This window comes from Cupressus sempervirens, chromosome 5 (genome assembly GCF_028749045.1).
Source record: "Cupressus sempervirens isolate cs-2001-9-10 chromosome 5, ASM2874904v1, whole genome shotgun sequence".
Taxonomy (NCBI): domain Eukaryota; kingdom Viridiplantae; phylum Streptophyta; class Pinopsida; order Cupressales; family Cupressaceae; genus Cupressus; species Cupressus sempervirens.
In genome coordinates, this window is record NC_143122.1 from 904911021 (window position 1) to 904934530 (window position 23510).

The window sequence follows — 23510 nt, forward strand, 5'->3', positions numbered from 1 at the left end:
AATAAGTTTTGGGGGGAAACAAAGAAAGGGGTAGAATGCATGAAAATGATAAATAAGTTTGGAGATCAAACTAAAACAGTGTCAACAAGTCAGCATATGTAGAATCCACTAAGAAGGAGTTTTTAGTTTTTAGTTCAGAATGGAACAATCAACACAGGGGGAGTTATTAAATTTTGAGGTATGACTGATGAGTCATAAGTTTTACAAAATTTGGAAGTTTTAAAATTTTGTATGTAAATGGATATTATCTAAGTTATGCTTGAAAGGCTAAGGTTATTCATGAATGACCAAGTATTTTGCCACTAATGTCAAAGGGGGGGATTTTTAATCTCAGATTGGTTTTGACATATGAGTGACAATATACTTAAGTCTTTTACTTGGTTCATGCTGAACAAGCAATACATGCCAAGCATAAGTTGTTGGATAGTATATGTTGAGCAAGACATATACGGTAAGTGCCAAGCAGATAGTAAGTGTAAAGTTATTCAGATGTCGAGTGATCAATAGATGCCAATTCATTCAGAGGCCATATTATAACATTGAAGTTGTAGTTGATGTCGAGCATCAGAGACTTCAAGTGTCGAGTAATACAATTTTGACATAGTTGTTTGTAATGACACAAACTTCTATGAAAACCATTTTAGAGCCGACTTAAGGATTGTTTTGCAATCTTAGATGATAATGACAAATCTTTATTGTGAATCTCTATGCATTACATGCAACCAATCAGAAAAAGGAAAGGATTAAGTGACAATATGGGTGAATCACAATCGTTGATTCATACCTAACCCTAAGTCACCTAAGTCTTCTTAAAGAGGACTAACACTAAACTTTTTATGAGTATGTAAGGAGAAAAGAGAGAAGTTTGCATGCACAAATAGAGCATTCATGGTGACTAAGGAATTGTGAATTGAGATACATTGCAGAATTAGTTAGAGGAGAATAGAGGAAAGGAATTAGAAGACAATAGAGATACATTTGATGAGTGAGGATCAAGTACACATCAGGAAAGAGGCAATCTGTTATCTAGCAGCAGAGTGCTAACTGCATGATCATTGCTGAGACATTCTAATAGGTGAATCAGTTAAATCTCTTAACAGAGTAGTCTTCATGGGCTATTGTAAATCCTTTAACAAGGTGCTTACTTCATTGTAAGTTAAAGTCCTTTTACTAGGAACACTTCTAAGAGGGTGTTGAAATCCTTTAATAGGGTAAGATCTAACAATCTTGTAAGCCTTTAATAGGGTAGACCTTTCACAAGGTAGATCATGTCTCATGATCAAACATTGTAACCTTCATTGGATACATTTTATTATTGTAGTAGTGAAGATTTGTGGGTGTCATCCCCACCCTGGTTTTACCTTCTCCTTGGAAGGTTTTTGGGTAACCAAATATCTTGTGTCATACATGTGTTGAATGTTTATTTACTTTCATACTATGGATGTATATGTTTAATTTGGTATTTTAGTTTACATGCATAGATTGTGAGATGGATGCGTGGTGAATGATTTTGAGGTTGAAGTTTTAAGTGTTGATTCACCCCCCCACCCCTCTTAGAGTTTACTTTTCTCATTGTAGTTCCAACAATCTTCGTGGGAGCTCAAACTTGCAATGAAAACTTGGTGAAATGAGTAGTTTTAGGGTTCAAAGGGCATAATAATTGGGTAACCCACATGTGGTAATGTAACATTTAGTGAACTCTAAGCATAAATTAAGTTGATTAGGTATAGAGTAAGATGAGGTTAAGTCAAGTGCTTCACTGGGTGTAACAAGATGGGGTTTATATTAATGTAAGGGTCAATGTGTTTTAATTAAAATGACCCTTTGCACCACCTTTTGTACCTAGTGAGTAGATCCACAAAATAAACAATTGAGTTATTCATGGTTAGGTGATTAGTTATTAGTATTAGGGTTTTTTTCTTTGGATATTTAGTTGTTGATCATTAGGGGCTCTAGGGGACAGGTTCCAGGTGAACATTTTGAAATGACACTTTTGGACCACTTTCTGCTCCACAGTCTCTCCAGAGAGATTTGTAAATACCCAAAAGATAGAACCTCAACTCTAAACTCTTCACTCACCTGCAAAGATTCACCAAAAAAATGACAAAATAGAACTTATGATTTATCAAATCTAGGTTTATGAAGTTACCCTAAGTGGCTATTAGGACTTTCCCCCTATTTCTCAGCATCTTTTACCTAAATTTTATAAAATATAGATATGCTAATTAAGCCGATAGGCTTCTCCTATGGAGCAAACACTCTAAAATAGATTAATTCTTTGTCTTATGCTCAGTCACCTACCTCATGGCTATAAGGAATTCTAATTTTTTTTGAAAACTAATACATAAAAAAATCAATAAAATGTGGACAGAAGATTGAAGAAGATGTGGAAATGATGCAGGAGCATCCTAGGCTTTCCTGCAATCCTGCATGTTTGGAGGGATTTTGGTTAAGTGTTGAGAAGAATCGAGCTTGGATTTTGGCAGAGTTATGTTTTCATGGTTAGAGATGTGTTGAAGACACATTGGGGAACCTTTCCTCATGATTTCATAGACATTGGATGGATTGAATTGAAGTTTGAGTTGTTTGAACCTTGTTGCCAAAACTGCGTTTTACTAGTTTTTGGGCGCCTGTTGCAAGGCATGTAACTAATTTTTCATAATGAATGAAAGGCTAAAAACTTCAAGGATTAAATAGGACCTAGATTACTATCTTTGGTTAAGGGCACAAGTCCTAATTCATTATAGGTTGGGAGATGTGGCAATTCTCCTGGAGTATCAATTTTTTGCAGTTTCATGTAACAATTTCTTGTGCATGACTTTTGGGATGGATGCACACTTTTCCTTGGTGAATTAGCCTTTGTGCACTTAAGGGATTATAGAGGACCTAAGTACTACCTATGATTCGAAGCACGAGTTCTAATTCAATCGAAGCTAGGAGATATCACAATTTTACTTTAATTTATGTATTTGAATTTAATTGTGTTCTAGGCTGACTTGTGGCTTAGATTGGTATAAATAGGGGTCTTATGGAGTCTTTTAGTCATTATGAAGTTGGGATGGAATGAAGGATAGATGTAAATTTGAAGAGCTAGAGTTGTGAGAACTAGAGGATCTCTTGGTAGACCTGAGGGTACAAGTGTGGATTCTTCTTGGTGTACTTATATAGTTGTGTATTTGGACTAGCTGAGATTGGTTGTAAGTTAGATCTTGTAGAACTGATTTTGCAAATTGTTGTTTGTATTTTGCCCTAACCCGGAAGGCCTTACAGTCAAGCATATTGCATGTAATTAGTTATATTTATGAACAAATTATTGTGAATTGGTATTAGATTTTGCATTATTATTTCCTATTGTTGTGTTTCCATTGTATGGTTCTATAGCTAGGGGCTAGGACATCTCCTTTGGGGATTCTCCTATCTTGCACTGCGTAAGGTGTTATCAGAGTGAAGGTTGTTCTTGAGCATGTAGACAGATCGCCGAAGCTAAGGCAGTTTGTGCCGGGACTTGGGTTGAAGAAGGTTGATCTTGTGGCTGATTGATCTTCTAGATTGGTGGATTTTTTGCTTAGGGTTTGCTAAAATTTTGGAAGATTCCTCCAAGAATATTGGACCCTAGGGCAATTGTTGATCTTAGTGATACTGTAGAAGAATGAATCTTAGAAAAGATGAGAGCATAATTTAGATATGAGATTACATTGATGAAGAGTGACATGATTGCTAAAATTGTAAGTGCTTTAGGTGGTGTACCTAGACATGTGGGTACTAAAGAGGGTTATGAAGAAGTTGCTAAAGACTTTGAATTTGTTGATACAAGTGGTGAGGCCATAATTGATCGTATGGAGAGACCTATGGGAAATAGAGTTGGTCAGTTTGCTCGACTTGGATCTCAATTAAAGCTAAAGCATAAGATGGAGGTTTCTAATTTTTTGGGTACTTTGAATCCTAAAGACTTGATTCATTGGATTGGTAAATTGGAAGACTACTTTGAGCTTAAGGATATTGAGGATCCACAGAGAATAAGGTTGGCACAAACTAAGCTAAAGGGACATGCTACTCTTTGGTGGAAAGAACTACAAAGAGATAGAGAAGAGGAAGGTGAAATGAAGATCACTAGATTGAAATTGATGGTGACTAAGTTGAAGGCTATGTTCATTCCTGCTGATTATGAACTTGAGTTGTTTAAAATGTTGCAAAATCTGAAGCAAAAGGATATGACCATGAAAGATTATACAGAGGAGTTCTACAAGTTGACTATTCGGTCTGGACATGGAGAATTGTCAAAAGAGAAGGTAGCTCAGTATATTAATGGTTTGAGATTCAACATTCAGGATAAGGTTGATATGCTGAATATTTCTTCAGTTGAGAATGCTTATCAATATGCTTTGAGAGTAGAGGAGAAGCTAAAGAGGTAGAATCAAGGTAGTTCCCAAGGGAAGGAGAAGTAGGATAGTTTGACACAAGCTAAACCAAAAGTAGAAGGTGAACCAAAATCCATTGAATAGAAAAGAAGGATAGGTGGAGGTGGGTTTAGAGGTAATTTTTTCAAGTGTGGTCAAGAAGGGCATATATCTTTTGAATGTCTAATTGGAAGGACAACTGCTGTTGTGAATCAGGTTGTAGTCCAGGATAGTCAACTTGAGCAAGTAGAGAGTTTGCTAGCTCAGCAAGTACTGGTTGGTGAGAGGATATTGGATTCTTGTTAGAGAACTAGTTTGTTAAGGACTTATTGTAAGTCTGGAGCTAAATTCTACAAGGTAATTGTCGATGGTGGTAGTACTGATAACCTTGTTGCTAAAGAAATGGTTTAGAAACTTGGGTTGAAGATAATGAGACATCCTTATCCTTATAGGATTGGCTGGTTGCAAGGTGAGCATGCTTCAAAAGTGAGGGAGCAATGCCTTGTTGATTTCTAGATTGGGTAGTATAAGGATCACATGTTGTGTGATATTTTGGGTACGAATAGTTGTCGTGTATTACTTGGTAGACCTTGGCAGTATGATTGTAGGGCTATGCATGATTGTGTTAGGAATGTGTTTATTGTTGAGAAAGGTGGTAGGAAGTTTTCCCTGATTCCTTTGCAGAATGAAGAGCTTGGTAGGAGGAACCTAAGTATTGACAGCCAAGTTGAGTTGGAAAATTTTGAGAAGGTTGGAGATCAACATGGAAAGTAGACTTATGGAACACCTGTGGTGGATGTGAAGAAGAAGAAGAAAAAAAAGGGAAAGCGTGTGCAAGTTGAAGACTTGGAGGATGTGTATGTGAAGAACTATTTTGGGATTTATGTGCTAAATCCCAGAAGATGTTCTTCTAGTTGCTAGAACATCTTTTTGAACTTGGGGTGTTTGATGCAGGAGTATCCTAGGCTTTCCCACAATCCTACATGTTTGGAGGGATTTTGGTTAAGTGTTGAGGAGCACTGAGCTTGGATTTTGGTGGAGTTATGTTTTCATTGTTAGGGATGTGTTGGAGACACATTGGGGAACCTTTCCTCATGATTTCATAGAGATTGGATGGATTGAGTTGAAGTTTGAGTTGTTTGGACCTTGTTGCTGAAACTATGTTTTTTTGGTTTCTGGGTGCCTGTTGTAGGGCATGTAACTAATTTTTCATAATGAATGAGAGGCCATGGAATTAAAGGATTTAAGAGGTCCTAGATTACTATCTTTGGTTAAGGGCACAAGTCCTAATTCATTATAGGTTGGGAGATATGGCAATTCTCCTGGAGTATTGATTTCTGGCAGTTTTGTGTGACAGTTTCCTGTGCATGACTTTTGGGATGGATGCACTCTTTTCCTTGGTGAATCAACCTTTGTGCATTGAAGGGGTTGTAGAGGACCTAGAGTACTACCTATGGTCCAAAGCACAAGTTCTAATTCAATTAGAGCTAGGAGATATTGTGATTTTACTTGGATATCGATTTATAGACATTTAATTGTTGTTGCAAGCTGACTTGTGGCATTTCATTTATGTATTTGTATTTAATTTGTGTTTTGGGCTAACTTGTGGCTTATATTGGTATAATTAGGGGTCTTGTGGAGTATTTTACTCATTATGGAGTTGGGATGGAATGAAGAGTAGATGCAAATTTGAAGAGCTAGAGCTGCGGCTTAGGAACTAGAGGATCTCTTGGTGGACTTGAGGGTACAAGTGTGGATTCTTCTTGGTGTTCTTATCTAGTTGTGTATCTGGACTAGATGAGATTGGCTGTAAGTTGGATCTGGTAGAACTGATTTTGTAAATTGCTATTTGTATTTGGCGCTAACCTTGAAGGCCGTACATCTAGGCATATTGCATGCAATCAGTTATATTTATGAACAAATTATTGTGAGTTAGTATTAGATCTTGCATTGTTGTTCATTGCTGTTGTGTTTCCACTGTGTAGTTCTATAGCTAGGGGCTAAGAAATCTCCTTTGGGGATTCTCTTGCCTTGCACTACGTCAGGAAATCAAATGAAGGAATGTGGAGTATAATTAAACACAAAATTTAGGAAACATGCTAAAGTTTTTGAGTTAATTTATTACAGAAGTCAAGTGGAGAAATTACTCTAGTCTAACATAACTCCATTACAACTAATCAACTCCTTTCTTCCTGGGTCAAAATAATGTACCACAATAGTGCTTTACTCTTGGCAAGAAGACTTTAGTTTCATTGTAGTTTTGTTCAGTGTTCGTCTTTGAACAAATGACTATCTTTAAATTAGTATATTTGCTCCAATTACCTATCTATGTTAGTCCACATGTCCATTACGTTTGTTTTGGTGTCAAATCCTCTTACTTTCCTATCAAACACTGTTGCTTTGTTGTTAATCTCCTTCATAATCTTTTAGGTATGCACTTTTTTCATTCAGCTGTATAAAAATGCTTGAACTATTTTCAATACCATCAAGTTTCATAGTTTCCCAATTATATGCCAAATATCAGCATAGATTAGAATCATTAACCTTCAAACAAAAAAGCAAGATTGATGCAATGTAAGAGGAATTTCTCTCCAATGAAGAGAAAATCATTTGTACTAGTTAAAGCTCCCCTGATTTTGGCTGGTGAGGCTTCAAAAATGTAAAAAGGGGCTATCATAGAAGCCATGACACCAAATTCTACAAATGCTTTGCCCACAATTAGAACTACTTGATTGGGTGCGGATGTCATGATAATTGCTCCCATGAAGAACAGAAAGTCTGCAATCAATAGAGTAGTTCTCTGTCCATATCGATCGTTTAACTAGCCTCCCACCACAACTCCAACAATTGCACCTACGATGGCCATGCTCGCTCACTATGAGCTCCTATTACACACTGCTCCATTAGTTTTATAATATCGGGTAAAACTAAACAACCACCAATTATTAGTTGTTTGAGATTTTTTCATCCATACTTTTGGATTACAATATGATCATGAGAGAGAGATTAAGACCAATTGAATCAAAATTGCCTAGAGAGATGCGTTGCAATTGACACTCTAGAAATAATCTCAAATGTACAAAATGGCTTCAGATATAACACCTGCATAGACATGAGAATAATTATATGATCAATGACAATCTCTTACAACACATTTTCCTCCATATTTAATGAATTCTTACTTCTAAACACTTGAAAATTTAGAGCTTTCAATGCCCACATTTAAAAGAGTCATAACTTGATTTAAACAACCAAAATTGTCATAGTTCATTCACAATAATAGCTTCGGTGTTTTTGAATTTGAGAGTGTAAATTTTTAATATCAGTGTGTTGGATCACATTCTATAAGGCATGTTTCAAATCACAGTTTATAAACTGTGTAAACAAATTCAAAAGTCAATATGAAAAACACTTTTATAGAATGTGATTTAAAACAAAATCACACACTCTAAAGCAAGACAACTTTATTCATCTGATCACCGAAAGAGAAGATTGTGCCCTATTAACACTAACACACTAAAACTATAATCACAATCCCAAACATTTATGTAAACAAATTCATGCATTCAAATTCAAAAGCGCTAAGAAAAGCACAAACTTAATCAATCTTATCATTGCTTAACACTAATTGTTTTTCAAACCGAATTTCACGTTCACTATTATTAGAAAGAAAGAAGCATCTCGATTGTTTTTGCTCTCACTTTTATTCGGTATGTCTTTCATTTTCACTCCCTCCCTTCAATACACTTTTCCTTTCTTCACTTACCTAACCTAAGAATACTATTTGTTTGTTGTTAATTTTACCTCCTTCTCTTTTACAGGTTCACTTGTTGCAGCAAGAAGAGGAATAAAGTCAATTTGACTTGTCATACACATGATTTATTGAAGAACTCCAAATAATTGCACTGCTAAAACTTTATGGGAAATCCTACAAGTTTTACCCATACAACAAAAATGTACTATCAAATTTGACACTCTTACTTTTACTTTTACTAACATACAATGATTTTATCATACATTTTGATGCTTGTAATTACAATTTACAATACTATTGATAAACTACTATTTAGTTTAAAAAAAGAAAATTTGCCTTCATTACTTTGTGTTCCTATCTACATTTCTTAACCTACTTTTCTCTATTTTAAAGTCTCCAATACACTATTTAATTACATTCCTATGGACGCATCCTTGCACCTCCTATTGGTGCAAGTACTACTAACTTCTCAAAATTATACGATTTACCAATATACACAATTCAAATCTGAATAAACAAATGACAATCATTAAGTTTTAATTTTGCAATTACTATATATATATGTGGATGGTTGGCTTGGCTTGCGGAGCTTTCTTTAGCTTTGTTCAGTTTTTAACTATTTAATTTTAAAGAAAGATGGAATCTCAAGCATAGAATCGGAAGCAGACGCAACTACCTAATAAATGAAAATGATAAATGAAAATCCAAAACAAAAAGTCTTCTGCCAAAAGACCATTGAAAAGACTTTTTCCTCAACAGAAGTTAAATGGAAAAAATCACACAGCGAAATAAATATATACTTATCCAACGATACAATTTATAGAACCTTCACGAACATCTGAAAATCTCAAGTCCGAACACCCAACAGATTCGTACAAGGAAATAATGGATATATTCTCCTTGTCGTTCGAATAAAATCTACAATTTTTTCTCCACTCTCGCAGATGCATCGAGGGGGTTCTGCAGAGGAAGAGGAGTCTTGTAACAGGGATATAAACACAACGTTTACATTATTTATATATAAATTCAAAGTAGATGCATGACGTGGGTGGATATGTGGATGTGTCCACACTGTTACCGCTCTTCATAACTGTTGTGCTCGTTTCAGCGAGTTTGGCGTTTCTCAAGAATACCGCAGCCAAATATCTATCAAACCCTAATCTCAGATTTGATCCAGAATTAGTTCAAATTCAGCATTCGGAGAAGAAGGTGGACTTTACCTCAATGTTGGACCAGCACAATGTCTGTGCTGTTTGCCGCGAGCACGGACCCAAGCGTTGCTCTCGGTGCAAAGCTGTGCACTACTGGTATGAATTCTAATTTCATATTATCAAAGCATTATTTTAAAGTTCATTAGACTTAATTTTTAGTTCTCTCCAAAAAAGAACAAAAAAAAACTTTAGATGTAGTTTCAAGAAAAGCTTTAGATTTAATTTCAAGGAACCCCTCGGTTCGATTTCTGAAAACCCTAGATTAAATTTTGCAAAACCTTAATTCGATTTCAAAGAAACGCAATATTCATAAAAAATCACTAGATTCTGTTTCAAAACCCAATATCTATATATGGCTATCGTGGTTATTCTATAATTAATTATTGACGAATTTCCAAAATTCATATATACAATTTCGAAGAAAATGTTAGTTTACCTTTTAGACATTGTGGTTGTTTATTAGTTTTTACTTTTTAGTGTTGAAGCTCGAGACAATTTTGTCCAAAATTAATCTGTCCCGTAGAAACGCTGCCTTTGGAGCGGTATTAGTAATTTTCTCACAAAACCAGAGTATCAGTTCTGAAAAACTCTAGATTTTAAAAGATTACTCAATTTTTCTGATCTTAAATATTTATCAATCTGAGTATTTGAACTGTAGTGTCCTTTTTGGGATTGATTGGTGGCACAAGTTGGTAAACATCTTTATGTCCATTTACTATGTTGTGTCAAGTGTCTAGATTATTGAATTAATTTACATCAGCAGGTACGTTTGTTCAGTCTTCATTAGTTGCATTTATATTCTCTACAACTTGTTTTTGCAATAAGTTATGGTAATAAATGAACCTCCAGTTTTACATATCAAAAAAATCTAGCATCTCCAGTTTCATGAAATAATCCTGAAAATCCACAAGGATTAAAACGAGTCACCGGAAAACGTTATCTGTGGATCTTTAATTAAGCCACAGATGAAGGAAGGAAGAACATGCAAACTATATCACATCTTCACAAGTGTTTATTTCATTCAACCAACACAGCCTGATTGAAACTTGCACAATAAACCATCTAGACCATCAACTGATCATGGTATTCAGTTAACAAGCTGCCTTCTCCAGCCTTGCATCATCAAAGGCGTAAAACTAAGTAACAAGATATAAAACCAAAAAGAGTACGTGTAGCCCCACCAAACTATTCTGCAAGATGTAATCATCCAGAAATTCAGCAGCTATGGAATGCATATGGATGGCATCGGTTAATGGTGTAACATGATTGTGGCAGCCTATCACAGTGTAACTCCTTGTATTTGTGATCATTGTTTCGATTCATGAATGATAAAATGAGGAGAGCCTCAGAGCCAAGAGCTGGCTGCCAACCTGTCTTTTCTTGCTGATCTGTTAACACTCAGGCACATGCACTAGTATGATTTGTAACACCACACAACTGATGTTGTTACCTTGATTTTTTTTTTTCAAATGGCAGTTTATTATGTTTGTTTTAATGTTTTGAGAAATGTATAAGTGCTTTTCTGTAAAGGAAAACATAGATAGTACTCACAACCAGTACATTTTGAACACACTTAGATTTTATCTTCGAAGCAACAATCTGGGTGAAATAGCTGGAAGAGGCAAATCCTTAGCTTTTTTTGTTTTCTTATGGCCAAAGACTACATATGAAGAGCATTAATAGAACTACTAGAACAATATAATGCTATTTGCTTTTATAATCACTCTCTGGTAAGCAATTCCTTCCTTCTACAAGCAACTCTATACTTCAGTCATACAACACCCACAATAATAAATATATATGCTTCCATTTGCCAACTTTATTTTTACCTCTTATAATGCATGCGGAGTTACCTTTTGTGAATTCTGGAGGACTTTTAACTGTCTTAGATTTGAAAAAACAAAGCTGTTCTGCAGCTACTCTGTTTTCCTAGTTCGTGTGCAGAAACTGCTGCTTAGAGTAGGCCGTTGGTTTTGGTTTCAACCTAGCAGTTTTGAAACTGCAACCTTCTTTCACTTGTAGCTTCTTAATTGACTTCTTAAATGAAGGCTCAAAAATATTGCTTGCATTCAGTTGGTTTCTTTGTAACTGACGCTTATGCTAAAACAATCAATTTGGGCTTTGCTGTTGATTTCGGTGTGATTTATACAGGGTTTTCTTTTCTTTATCCTTATGTATCAGACCTCCTTGATGCCTTAAAAGATTAGTGGATATGAATACGAGGGAAGAGTGTTTCCACCTTGTCCCTGAGGTACTATTTTGCCTCCCTTGGTGTTTTTCCCATTTTGCCTGCTTTTTTTGTCTTCCATATCTGTCCAACCTGCCAAGATAGTTATGGCCCTCCTCTAATCTCTCTGTCTGTATGCTGCAACTTCACATCCTTCTCCATTTCTCCACAAGAATCTATTATTAGGTCTTCAATAAGTGGGAATAAATTAATAATTGCCCTTGCTCTTCCTTACAGACCACAGATGATTCATATAGAGACAACTTTTGACAATTGACCATAGAGTACATCCACATAGGTGGAGATGAATTAAGCTTGAAAGCATTCCTGCCAACTTGGTCTAGGATGATGAATGGCCCATATCCTAAGGCTTTGAGCCTCTATTTTGTCATTGAAGCCTTTCTTTGCTCAAGTAGAACCATATCTTGTGTCTTATCTTACGTCTATGCCCTCTTGGATGCTCATCATGTATAGCTTTCTATTTGTTCTGAGACCTCTTTAATTGTTCGTTTAATTTTTTTCATGGATTTTCCTAACCTATTTGTGAATCTTGCTGTTCTTGCCTCAGTCAAATTTCATCCTTGTCCTATTTGCAGTTCCATTGCAATGTCAAGCAGTTTCATAGGAATATAAGTCAAATGTTCCTTTAATAGTGAGCTATTAGTAAATGCATGAAAACCCTATTGGGTGAGTGCTAAATGTATGCCAGAGGTTCATACCAATTCCTTAGTGATGCTCTGATATAGCCATTTATCAGACATGCCAAAGGCCTGTTGACAGCTTCTCTTTGCCCATCAATTTTAGAATTGAATGTTGTGCTTCTTTGGATTATTGCTAACCATTATAACTTATAGAGCAGTACAAAGATTCTCCAAAAGTCTTGAATCTCTTATCTGAAACAATGATCATAAACAACCCAAAATGGCCTTAAACATTAGAAAATAACAATTCAGTTGTATCATGCCATGTTATATTTTTTTTGTATTTAATCAAAATACACTTTAAAAAAAGAAGAAGATGGGTAGATGCTTTTACCTGGAGCTATGAATCGGTGAAGCTACAAATGGGGACTTCATGCCCAATGGGATTTGAACCGTGATGGCAAGAACAGCAACACAACTACTTAACCATCATAACATGCCACTATTGATCTAAAATGCACATTACAAAGTCTATGTAAGATGACATAAAGGCAGTCATGTTAATGTTTAGATTTTAGTAAACTTTTTAAAATCCATAGAAATGATTTCCTGTGGCTCACTAGGTACAGACAGAGCGACATATACTTCTTTGTCCGTATTATCAGGCTAACTTCTACAAAATAATTTGCACTCCCTAATGAATTTTGCTAGTTCTTGGTTGCCTTGAAGCTTTAAAAGTAAGCATTTCCTTTGTCAATATAAGTTCATGTTCTTGCACACATATTCTGTCCAACTTGTAAAATAGCCCATCATCGAGACATGATTTCTCATTGCTGCTTTCATCTATATTTTTGCCCTTAAGTTGCTGGAATGTTTCTTAAAAATCTGCATATGCTTTGTGAAAGTGTTGCCATAATCACGGCTTGCTTTCTTTTAGTGGCCTAGCTAACATATCCACATCTACTTGCGTACTTCCCTTCTTGTACTTGATCATGAAATGAAATTATTGAATAAATCTACCCACTTATAGTGCCTTTTTAGGTGTGATTTATAACGTGCTTGTAAATACTGGAGAGGTTTGTGGTCAGTATGCACAGTAGTTTCTTTGCTGAACAAAGAGTTTTTGTTCCATAAATACTATATTTAAATCATTACAAAATAGCTTATCTATTTGCAGCAATAATGCCCCCATATCTATAATGTCCCCTTTTTGAAGATTAGGTGAAGATTATATCCAGAACACCGTTGTACTTGTCTGTGGGTTTTGGGAAATATGCACAAAGGAAATGGGTTTTAAATTATAATAAATAGGGTCTTAAGTAGAGTTAAAATATAAAATAAGGTCTCTTATATTTAACATTTGTTGTAAATAATAAGTAATTAAGGAAATTTGAAAATAATAAAAGGGATATTAGAATAACATTCTGTCTTTATCTTGAATGATTGCAGCAAACTATGAAGAGCAAGCACTAGCACATTGCTAATAATAATAATTGTGTCAATTACTCAAAAGCACTATGTATCTTGCTTTAATGGAAACTCTTAATACTTGCTACAACAGAATTTAGATGTGCTGCATGTTAAAACTAGAGCACAGAAACTAAAGATGAAATACATTAAAAAAGAAATTATAAGAGAGAAAATCAACACTAGAAGAAATCTTGGGAAAAATCTTATAGAATGAAGGGAAAAAACCCAGCTACACAACAAAAATCATTTTTATTGATAATAAAAGTTCGAGTGTATAATATCCTTTGCTTGATGCGAATTAACAATAGGAGAGGCTCTTCACATTATAATTGAAGGTCTCTTGAGATTCTCATAACTCCTACAATTAATTATAACTCTTCGAATATTCATGCCTTAATGCATGTGAATGACACATGTCATTACATTTAATATTACAATTTAAACACAAGTGTCCTTATAACAGTAATAACATCCTTATTTCCAGAGATAAAGATCTCTGTCGCAGCTACAATCTTCAACACTCCCTCTTAGCCAGACAGAGATCTTTCACTGAACAATCATATAAGATTGCAACCAAAATGTCAATGATAAATTTTCATCACATAGATCCTCTAAAGTTCATGGTATCACTCAAAATGAAAACTTGTAACAATTACTCATTGTTAATAATCATGGAATTACTCAACATGACAACCTGAAAAAATTACTCATTGTGAATAATCATGGAATCACTCAACATGATAGATTTGTAAGACTTACAGCTAAGCTTTTAATCATGGACTCTTGCAACGTGAATTGTCATGAAATCTCTCAACATGACATCCAACTCCCATCACGGAATCTCTCAACGTGATGACATTATGGACTCTCTCAACATGATGTTTACTATCACATAGTGAAAGAGTTATCATAGCTGATCTTACAATCTCATTTATTCACACGAGAATAGAAATATACATTGTAAAAGCAAGACTCAAATTTTACCAATACCACAAGTATCACAATCATATATGAGAATGAAGGGGATTTCATAAGCACTCCCTCTTAATTATGGGGCTTCTCTCTGAAGCTAAAATATCCCTCTAAAGCTTAACATCTCCCTTTGGAGCTATAATCCTTATCTTGTTGCATCTTGCAACCAAAAGAGATTAAAAAATCAACTATCAATGCTAAAAATAATTTCTTTCAAGAAATTTAATCATGACTCATCTCTTTCTAGTCTATTCTCAATTGACACACATACACAAAGAGATTTAGAATATTGCCTCTACAACTATTGTAAATCTTATAGCATAATTATAAGAATATACTATCACAATAATACTTATTTGTGCAACTTATACTAGACCGGAGTTTTGTATTTGTGTCTCATACGATGCATAAGAAGACTCGATTACATCTGAGACAGACAAAATACCTCAAACTTGTCTTTAAATGAACTGCATTTTCAAATGTGAAAAGGGCGTTCATATAGTTTTGATGGTTTTCCTTTAGATACTCAACATGTTTCAAGGTAGCAGCTACGACAGTCCAAAAATATAATTTGCCTAGTCAGTATATATAAATGGTGATCACCTCTGCACGCATGACTCACCACAGAGATGAATCCACAAAAGAAAGAATATTAACAAGAATATTTTGTCACAAACAAAAAAAACCAAAAAAACCCTCTGATATCATATAACATAGGCCTTGGCAAGCCCCTAGAGAAATCAGGGTACAAACCTGAATTCAACCCACACAACATAACAAAAATGACAAGTAGCAATATCATTGCTAATCTATCCTTTGTTAAACTTGTCTTACCTTGGAGGCTAAGCTGCTTCGATTCTCTCTGCAAGCCAATATAACATGGTAGACTCCAAAATTCTTAGCATCTGCTCAATGCTCTACACTTGCGGCATAGTCATTCAACATTTGAAAACAACTGAAGAGATTTACACTGTTTCTTTGATGTCCATATATGCCCAAAGATCCATAAGTATTTTTTCGTTATTAATTTAATGAAGAACAATCCTTTGAAGCCCCCCTCTAAAAGAAGATTGCTTTACTCAGATACTCAGAAAATGATAGAATTAAGATAACTGACTGCACTTCTTAGTGACCACCGTTGAACTTTATATATATTCCATTCATCGCTTAACACTGGATAAATGACAATAATGAAAAACACAAATAAATCTTCTCAAGAAGAAAAGAACGAAAGAATTTATGAACATCAGAACATGACATGCAAAAAACTCCCAGAAACTGATCGTGATTACCATCGCTCTTTTGTGCTTAACACATGAACAAATTTAACGAATGATGAGGAGAATAAGAGTAAAACATGATGAGGAGTCAATTGCATATCAACATTAATACTGAAATGTCACACATTATGTTGAATGGATGGTGACAGTCAATATCATGGTTGGTGGTTATAAAGATGAAAAAGTTCCAAATGAAAGAAAAATCTGCCGTTACATGACCCTTTCGATGTCTCTTACAAATGAAATTATAGACCTAGTAAAGAAAGAAGGGCCCATTAGTAAGAAAAGACAAAATAAGTAAAACCATACACGATCATATACAATATCGTGAAACATGAATAGATTACGATGAATAAATTTTTTTAAAAACAGTCTACATGTTGGTTTCTTCGATGTGTTACACCATATTAGCTAGCCTGTCCATATATTCTTTCGAACAATATGTGTGAATATTCATGTGCCTTGAATAAATCAGCTTGGTAATTAACAGAGTAGTGTAGGCCTATGGTGGTAATTCAAGCTTTGAAGAAAAGGGTAACCAACTTGCAAAGGAAGTCATTGATAAAAAGTAATCCGTGACAGATTGAAATCGGTACGCAAGGATGTTGCAACTTGCAACACATCTGATACTGGTTTGTGACCAAGAAATATGATCAGGATCAAGACTACTACAATGAGTTCAGTACCAGAATCCCAAAGTTGCATAAGACCATGGTACAATGAACATGGGACCTTTGCATGATTCCTCACTCGATATCCAGAGATTAGAAGCTTGGGATGAAAAGATGTCGATAGCCCCCTCAATTAACTATGACAAAAAAATTGAAGAACCAAAGAAACCTCTGAAGAATAAACCAAAAGAATGAAAGCATTATCATATGCATAAAGCCAAGACATGATAATTTCGATTCTCCTCAAAGCTTACAAATACGATGAAAAGATATAGCCAGAACTGTTATAGGAACAACTTCTCTGAAAAAGAACACAAATAGCTAAATAAAATTGAGATAGTAGTAGCTAGAACCAACATACATTGAAGATATAGCTTTATTGCTGTTATCAACCTGTGCTCTGATACCATGTTAAAACTAGAGCATAGAAACTAAAGATGAAATACGATAATAAAGAAATCATAAGAGATAAAATCAACACCAGAAAATATCCTGGGAAAACCCTTCTAGAATGAATAGAAAAAACCCAACCACACAACAAAAGATCATTTTTATTGATAATAAAAGTTCAAGTGTACAATATCTTTTGCTTGATGCGAAAATATAACAATAGGAGAGACTCTTCACATTATAACCGAAGGTCTCTTGAGATTCTCATAACTCCTATAATTAAACTTAACTCTTCGAATATTCATGCCTCAATGCATGTGAATGACACATGTCATTACGTATAATATTACAATTTAAACACAAGTGTCCTTTTCAGCTGAAGGTGACAATAATGGTAATAACGTCCATACTTCTAGAGACAAAGATCTCTATCGCAGCTACAATCTTCAGCACTGCAATAGTGGGGAACTTTAGAATAAACTTTGTAATGTATTATACTGCTACAAATCTTTTTGTCTCTGTAGTACACTTACGTGTAGGATAATTAGTGATGGCCCTAACCTTTGTTGGATTCACTCTTAGTTTTTTTCTAATCACTTGGCCTAGTTAGACGCGATTCTTTTGCAAACTCACGTTAATTTGTTTTACATGAACTTTTTTTTTTCAACACCATCAAAACTTGTTCTTATTATTAGATTTTCTTCCCATCTAAAACCAAAAGAAGAATTATTTAGATAAGCTACCACACATCTATCTGAAAATGTTCTCAATGCATCATTCATCAACCTTATAAATGCAGCTGCTGCATTGTATAAACCAAAAGAAGTATCACTTATTTATACAAACTTTGTTATGTATTCAAAGCAGTCTTATAGGCATCCTCCTTCATATGAACATAATGGGTACCTATGCAAACTTTATTTTAAAGGTATCATATATACATCCTTCTTGAAAAGTACTTATTCAAACTTTGTTTTGAAATCCATCTTGCATGCATCCTTTAACTAGGAGATTGAATTTTCGAGGTTACAACCATATAAGAAAATTTCTTTGTAGCAACACATGAAAAACAACATGATCTCACCTAAATGCCATGGTTTTCAAATTTTGCAAAAGATTAATGGTGTAGCATACAAGCTCAAGTTAGCTCCAAGAACAAAAATACATCCAATTCTCTTTTCTTTTCTTTAACAAAGTCATTGGATAACAAAGGCTTGTATAGACAATTTCACTTGATCTTTGCAAAGAGGGAAGATTCATCTTGGATTCTTAATTAATCCCCAGTGCATGTGCAAAGAAGTCGAGGACTAGGACAATCATAAATTACCCTATGATGTGGAAGAAATTCCTATCAAAGATGCTACATGGAAAGTTGAAGAATTTGTGTAGAAGAATTTAGTAGTGATCAATGTTGAGGACAATGGTTGTGTAAGGTGGAGGGAATTTTGATGCCCCCTTATTCTATTGATTGTATTGGGATTTGTGATAACCTACTACAACTCACATAGTCCTCAAGTCATAAACGAGTCCCCAAGTATAATTTGGTATATTAGTTTGCTTTATTGGAAATAGAGAGAACTAATTTTGCCTAATGATGCCTGTTTGTAGGAAATAATGAGTAGTAGTTAACCATCATATCACAAGTTTTCTCTTATTGAAGTTTTTTGGTCACTATTCTCTCAAATTTGTTTATTATCAGGCATTTGTATATTGTTTCCTTTTATATTCTTGTCTTCTTTAAGTAATTTCATTATGGGCCTACTTGCCGAACGTGACAAGTCTCATTGTTCGTACTGTATCATTTTGCTTAAATAGAAAAAAAAGAGTTGGCAATTTCTCTATTTGCATAATGTGTTTGGAATGTTGGGATGTTTGGACCTAATTTGTGCAATTTTTTGTTCTTGTTGTCATGTAAATCTCCATTTGAAGGATTTTACTAACTTTGTTAGCATGAGAGGCCCATGTGCAAATTGTTAAGGTGTTTCATTATTGGATAATTGAGTGATTACAAATGGATACATAGTCTCCTTATATAGAAAAATGTTGAAGCAAGAAATAAATAGTCCCAAATGACCATTAATTTAACATTTATTACTTTCTTTTGCTCACTTAATGGTCAGTTTACTAACTACCTTAACATAAAACAAATCTTTCAAGTCATTTGGTCGTGAATGCACATGACTCCTCATAATGCTTTGCTACATGAGCTTGTTGCTAAGACTCTCCCTAGTTGGACTTTTGATCAATCAAACTTTTTCTGTAGAACCTTTGTATATGACCAAGCTTCCTGCAATAGTTATTCTTCTTGAAACCTTCCTTAGATGTGTGCTGTCCTTTTTGCGGAGTGTAGTTCTGCTTTTGCCTTTCTCTGTGGCATCAAAAGCCTGTTCTGCATTGACCATGTCACCGTTGCTATTGCACTTTTGTCTCTTGTTGATTTGTGGTGACTAATCAGGAAAGTACTGTACACTTTTCATAAGGTGTGGGGTTCGGATTAACTTGTCAAGCATTCTAGAGCTGACTCATCAACCATTTCCCAAGTTTGACTCGTCAAGTATGTTTAGGGTCAACTTGTTAAGCCAGCATAAGTCATGTAATATTGGCTTAGGGTTAGGGTTTTGTAAAGTGAATATATAGCATCTTGCAATAATATTGAGTTGTAAGGGAGATTGAAGATTGTTATTGGATAATAATATTGGACTCTCTGTTTGGTGGACGTAGCCCAGGATTGGGTGAACCACATTATATCTTTGTGTCTTCTATTCGTTTGTGTACTTTATTCCTTTGTGATATTGGTTTTATTTGCATGTAACTGTTATTTTCTGTCTAAGTAATCCTAACAAGTGGTATCAGAGCCAAGTTGTTTTAGTTATCCTTTGTAGGAAGGTCTCACGATTGATTAGGAGTAATGGCAACTGAGGGTAAGTTGAAGGTTGAGAAGCTAAATGGGTAAAAATTCAAATGGAGGATTATCTTTATTATAAAGATTTATGGTGGCCATTGGAAGGAAAATCCAAGAAAGACTCAAGTATGTTCGACGAGGACTAGGATGTTTTGGACAAAAATGCACTTGGAAGTATTCGTTTATGCTTGGCACAATCGGTGGCATTTAATATTGCGAAAGCGAAGACAATTGAAGAGTTGATGGAAACCCTAACAAAGTTGTATTTAAAGCCTTTCGCTTCGAATAAGATATTTCTCATGAAGTGTTTATTCAATATGAAGATGGTAGAGGGTGGGTTTATTGCCGATCATTTAAATGAGTTTAATGTGGTTACTAGTTAATTATCTTCTATAAATGTCAATTTTGATGAATAGATTAATGCTTTGTTAATTCTGCGTTCTTTGTTTGATAGTTAGAATGGCTTGGTAACTTGGTTTTGGTTCAAGTACCCTAAAATTTGATGATGTTGTTGGTGTTATTTCGAGTGAGGAAATTTATAGGAAAACTTAGATGGAGATCTACATTAGTTAGTGTTTTGAATGCAGAAAGTAGGGGCAAAATGACACAGAGAGGAAATAGCTCTATAAATCGTGGGAAAGCAAGAGGAAAATAAAAGGGAAAGAGGTCCTGATCCAAAAGACCAAGAGATTGTTGGTACCATGGGAAACTAGGTCACAAGAAGAAAGATTGTTGGTCTCAAAAGAATAATGAAGGAGATAAACAAGAAGGAAAAATGAGGCAAATGTGATAAGTAATAAATCTAAAGAGGATGCTTTGCTTCTTTCCCTAGAAAATGCAGATGATTCATGAGTTTTAGATCCAGGGGCTTCATTTTGTGCTACACCTCATAGAAGTTATTTTACTAATTATGTCCAAGGAGGTTTTGGGCCAGTCTATTTGGGAGATAATGAACCCTGTTAGATTGTGAAAAGGGAAGAATTATGATTAAGTTGCCAAATAAGTATGATTGGCTACTGCAAGAGGTAAGGCATGTTTTAGGTTGAGTAGGAATTTAATCTTAGCAAGGCAACTAGGTGATGAGGGTTGCGCAGTTACTTTTAATGATAAAACTTGGAAGGTCTCAAAAGTTTCCTTACTAGTAGCAAAAGGTGTGAAAGTAGGCACCTTATATCTTTGTGAAGGTCATCCTATTCTTTCTCTTTAATTGTTTCAGGGAATAATCAATGTTCAGGAACAATTGCTGCAATTAACCAGGAAAAAATCAAAGAATTGTTGTAGATTGTGAAACAACACAATGACACAACAAACGTGGGTCATGAGTGAAAAAGGTACGAAATTACTTCATTCAGGGAAAGTTTTACTTGGGCTTAAATGTGCCAATATGGATTTCTATGAAGGTTGTATGGAAAGCAAACGAGAGTTAGTTTTCTAAAGAGTGGGAAGGGAACAAAAATGAGAAATTAGAGCTCGTGCAACAGATGTATGGGGACTAGCTCAGGTATCTTCCCTCGATGGCTCTCTATATTATGTCACATTCATTGATGATGTAACTAGAAAAGTATGGGTTTATTTCCTTAGAAAAAAAATGATGTATTTTAAAGTTTTAAAAAATGGAAAAGCTTGGTTTGAGAAAGACATTGGTAGAAGACTAAAATGTCTCAAATCTGATAAGAATGTTGAGTATTGCAGCAATGATTTTGAAGATTGTTGTTCCACTAATGGTATTCGTAGGTAGAAAACTGTTCCAAGGACTCCACAAGAAAATGGAGTGGCTGAATGCATGAACATGACAAAAATGGAGCGTGCAAGGAGTATGCAGTTGCATGCTAGGATGCCTTTAAACATGTGGAAATGCTGTAAAGACTAGTTTATTTAATTAGCCCCTCTACTTCTTTGGGTTGTGGTATTCCAGAGGAAGAATGAAACATGCAAGAAGGTGAGTTATTATTTTCTTAGAACCTTCGGTAGTGAAGCTTTTGCGCACATAGATTCTGAGAATAGGACCAAGCTAGAACCTAAGTCAAAGAAACTGTATAGTTGTTGGATATGGCATTGATGGATCTGGATGTAGACTTTGGGATTTTGAAAATCATAAGTTTACAAGACAATAATGGAGCATGAAAGGAGTATGCGGTTACATACTAGGATGCCTTTAAACATGTGGGTAGAGGCTGTAAACACTGATGTTTATTTAATTAATAGAAGCCCCTCTACTCCTTTGGTTTGTGGTATTCTAGAGGAAGCATGGAGAGGCAAGAAGGTGTTATTCTTTTTCTAGAACCTTTGGTTGGGAAGCTTTTGCACATGTAGATTATGAAAATAAGACCAAGCTAGAACCTAAGTCAAAAAAATGTATATTTGTTGGATATGGTATTGATATTTGGATTTTTGAAAATCATAAGATTGTAAGTAGGGATGTTTTATTCAATGAGAAAGTTTTGTACAAAGATTTGTTGTAGCAACATGAGAAGAAAAAAATCTAAGTGGCTGATTCGGGTTTGGTTCCAAGTTCGGAGTTTGGGAACCGGTTCGCAAGTGCGGAAAAATTTGGGAAAGGGGTTTGGGTTCATTAGTACAAAAATATATAAAAATTATATATATATATATATATATATATATATATATATATATATATATATATATATATATATATATATATATATTTTATGAAGCATGAGTTAGAACTAGAATGTAGCATAGCAACATAAACACATTTAAACAACAAAAACTTTAAAACACCATAAATAGTTAAACTTGTAATCATAGTGATCATGCCATCATATAGTAACATAGTTCAATCCACTTCAACATCAAAGATTCAAAACATTTAAAATATCAAGTTCAAGTATCATTGTTTCACGTTCATTGTTTAACTAATGGAATGAAAATCTATTAATATTCTAAATTCTTAGTTCTAAGTTCTTCAATCTTCATCTTCTTCTTCATATTCATCTTCTTCTCCAGTATTACTTGCGTTAAGGCCAATGGCATCAACAGCAGAATCAACAATTGTATTGACATCAAAGTCATCAAAATCATCAATTGTAAGTTGAGGAGTGGAAGCATTTAAGTCTGCAATCTCTACATCTACATCCCACTTCTTTGTCTCCCCTTCTTTGTATTTTGACTCTTGGGCGAAAGAAGGTGCAAGTTGTTATGCAAAAATCCTAGGTTCTTTGCTTTTTTTGATTGCAATCTATTGCACTTCACCAAGTGGATGACAGAATAGGTGCTCTAATCTCTTTTTGATGCAGAAGAACTAGCAACCTATAAAGACAACATAGGGTAAGCAATTAAAAAAGAATTAATTCAATCTTATAAAAAATTTAAAATCACTTTCTAGTCATGATTCTTTTGAAGATAAAGTGAGCTAATTTAAAAAAAAATAAAACTTGTGATATAACTTTGATTGCAAGGGGCTGCAATGTTTGGAATTTTTGGCCATGGAGTTATCACCAACCATGAGCATCCTTCCTGAACCGATGACGAAGAGCATCATTACTTAGACTTGTACATTGACAAATTTTATGAACTCATCCATGATTACATCTCTTATATCATCATCAAGAAATATTTTTTTAAATGCTGCCTA

General features: G+C 34.7%; 1 protein-coding gene across 1 annotated transcript in view; it reads left to right on the plus strand.

Moving 5' to 3' along the window:
• Nucleotides 1-8874: 8874 nt before the first annotated feature.
• Nucleotides 8875-23510, plus strand: part of LOC149558858 (uncharacterized) — a 75648-nt gene continuing 61012 nt past the window's right edge. Inside the window, exon 1 of the mRNA XM_089832871.1 lies at nt 8875-9458. Coding sequence (XP_089688997.1) covers nt 9187-9458 — 272 coding nt within the window. The 5' untranslated portion in view covers nt 8875-9186. The remainder of the gene's footprint in view (nt 9459-23510) is intronic.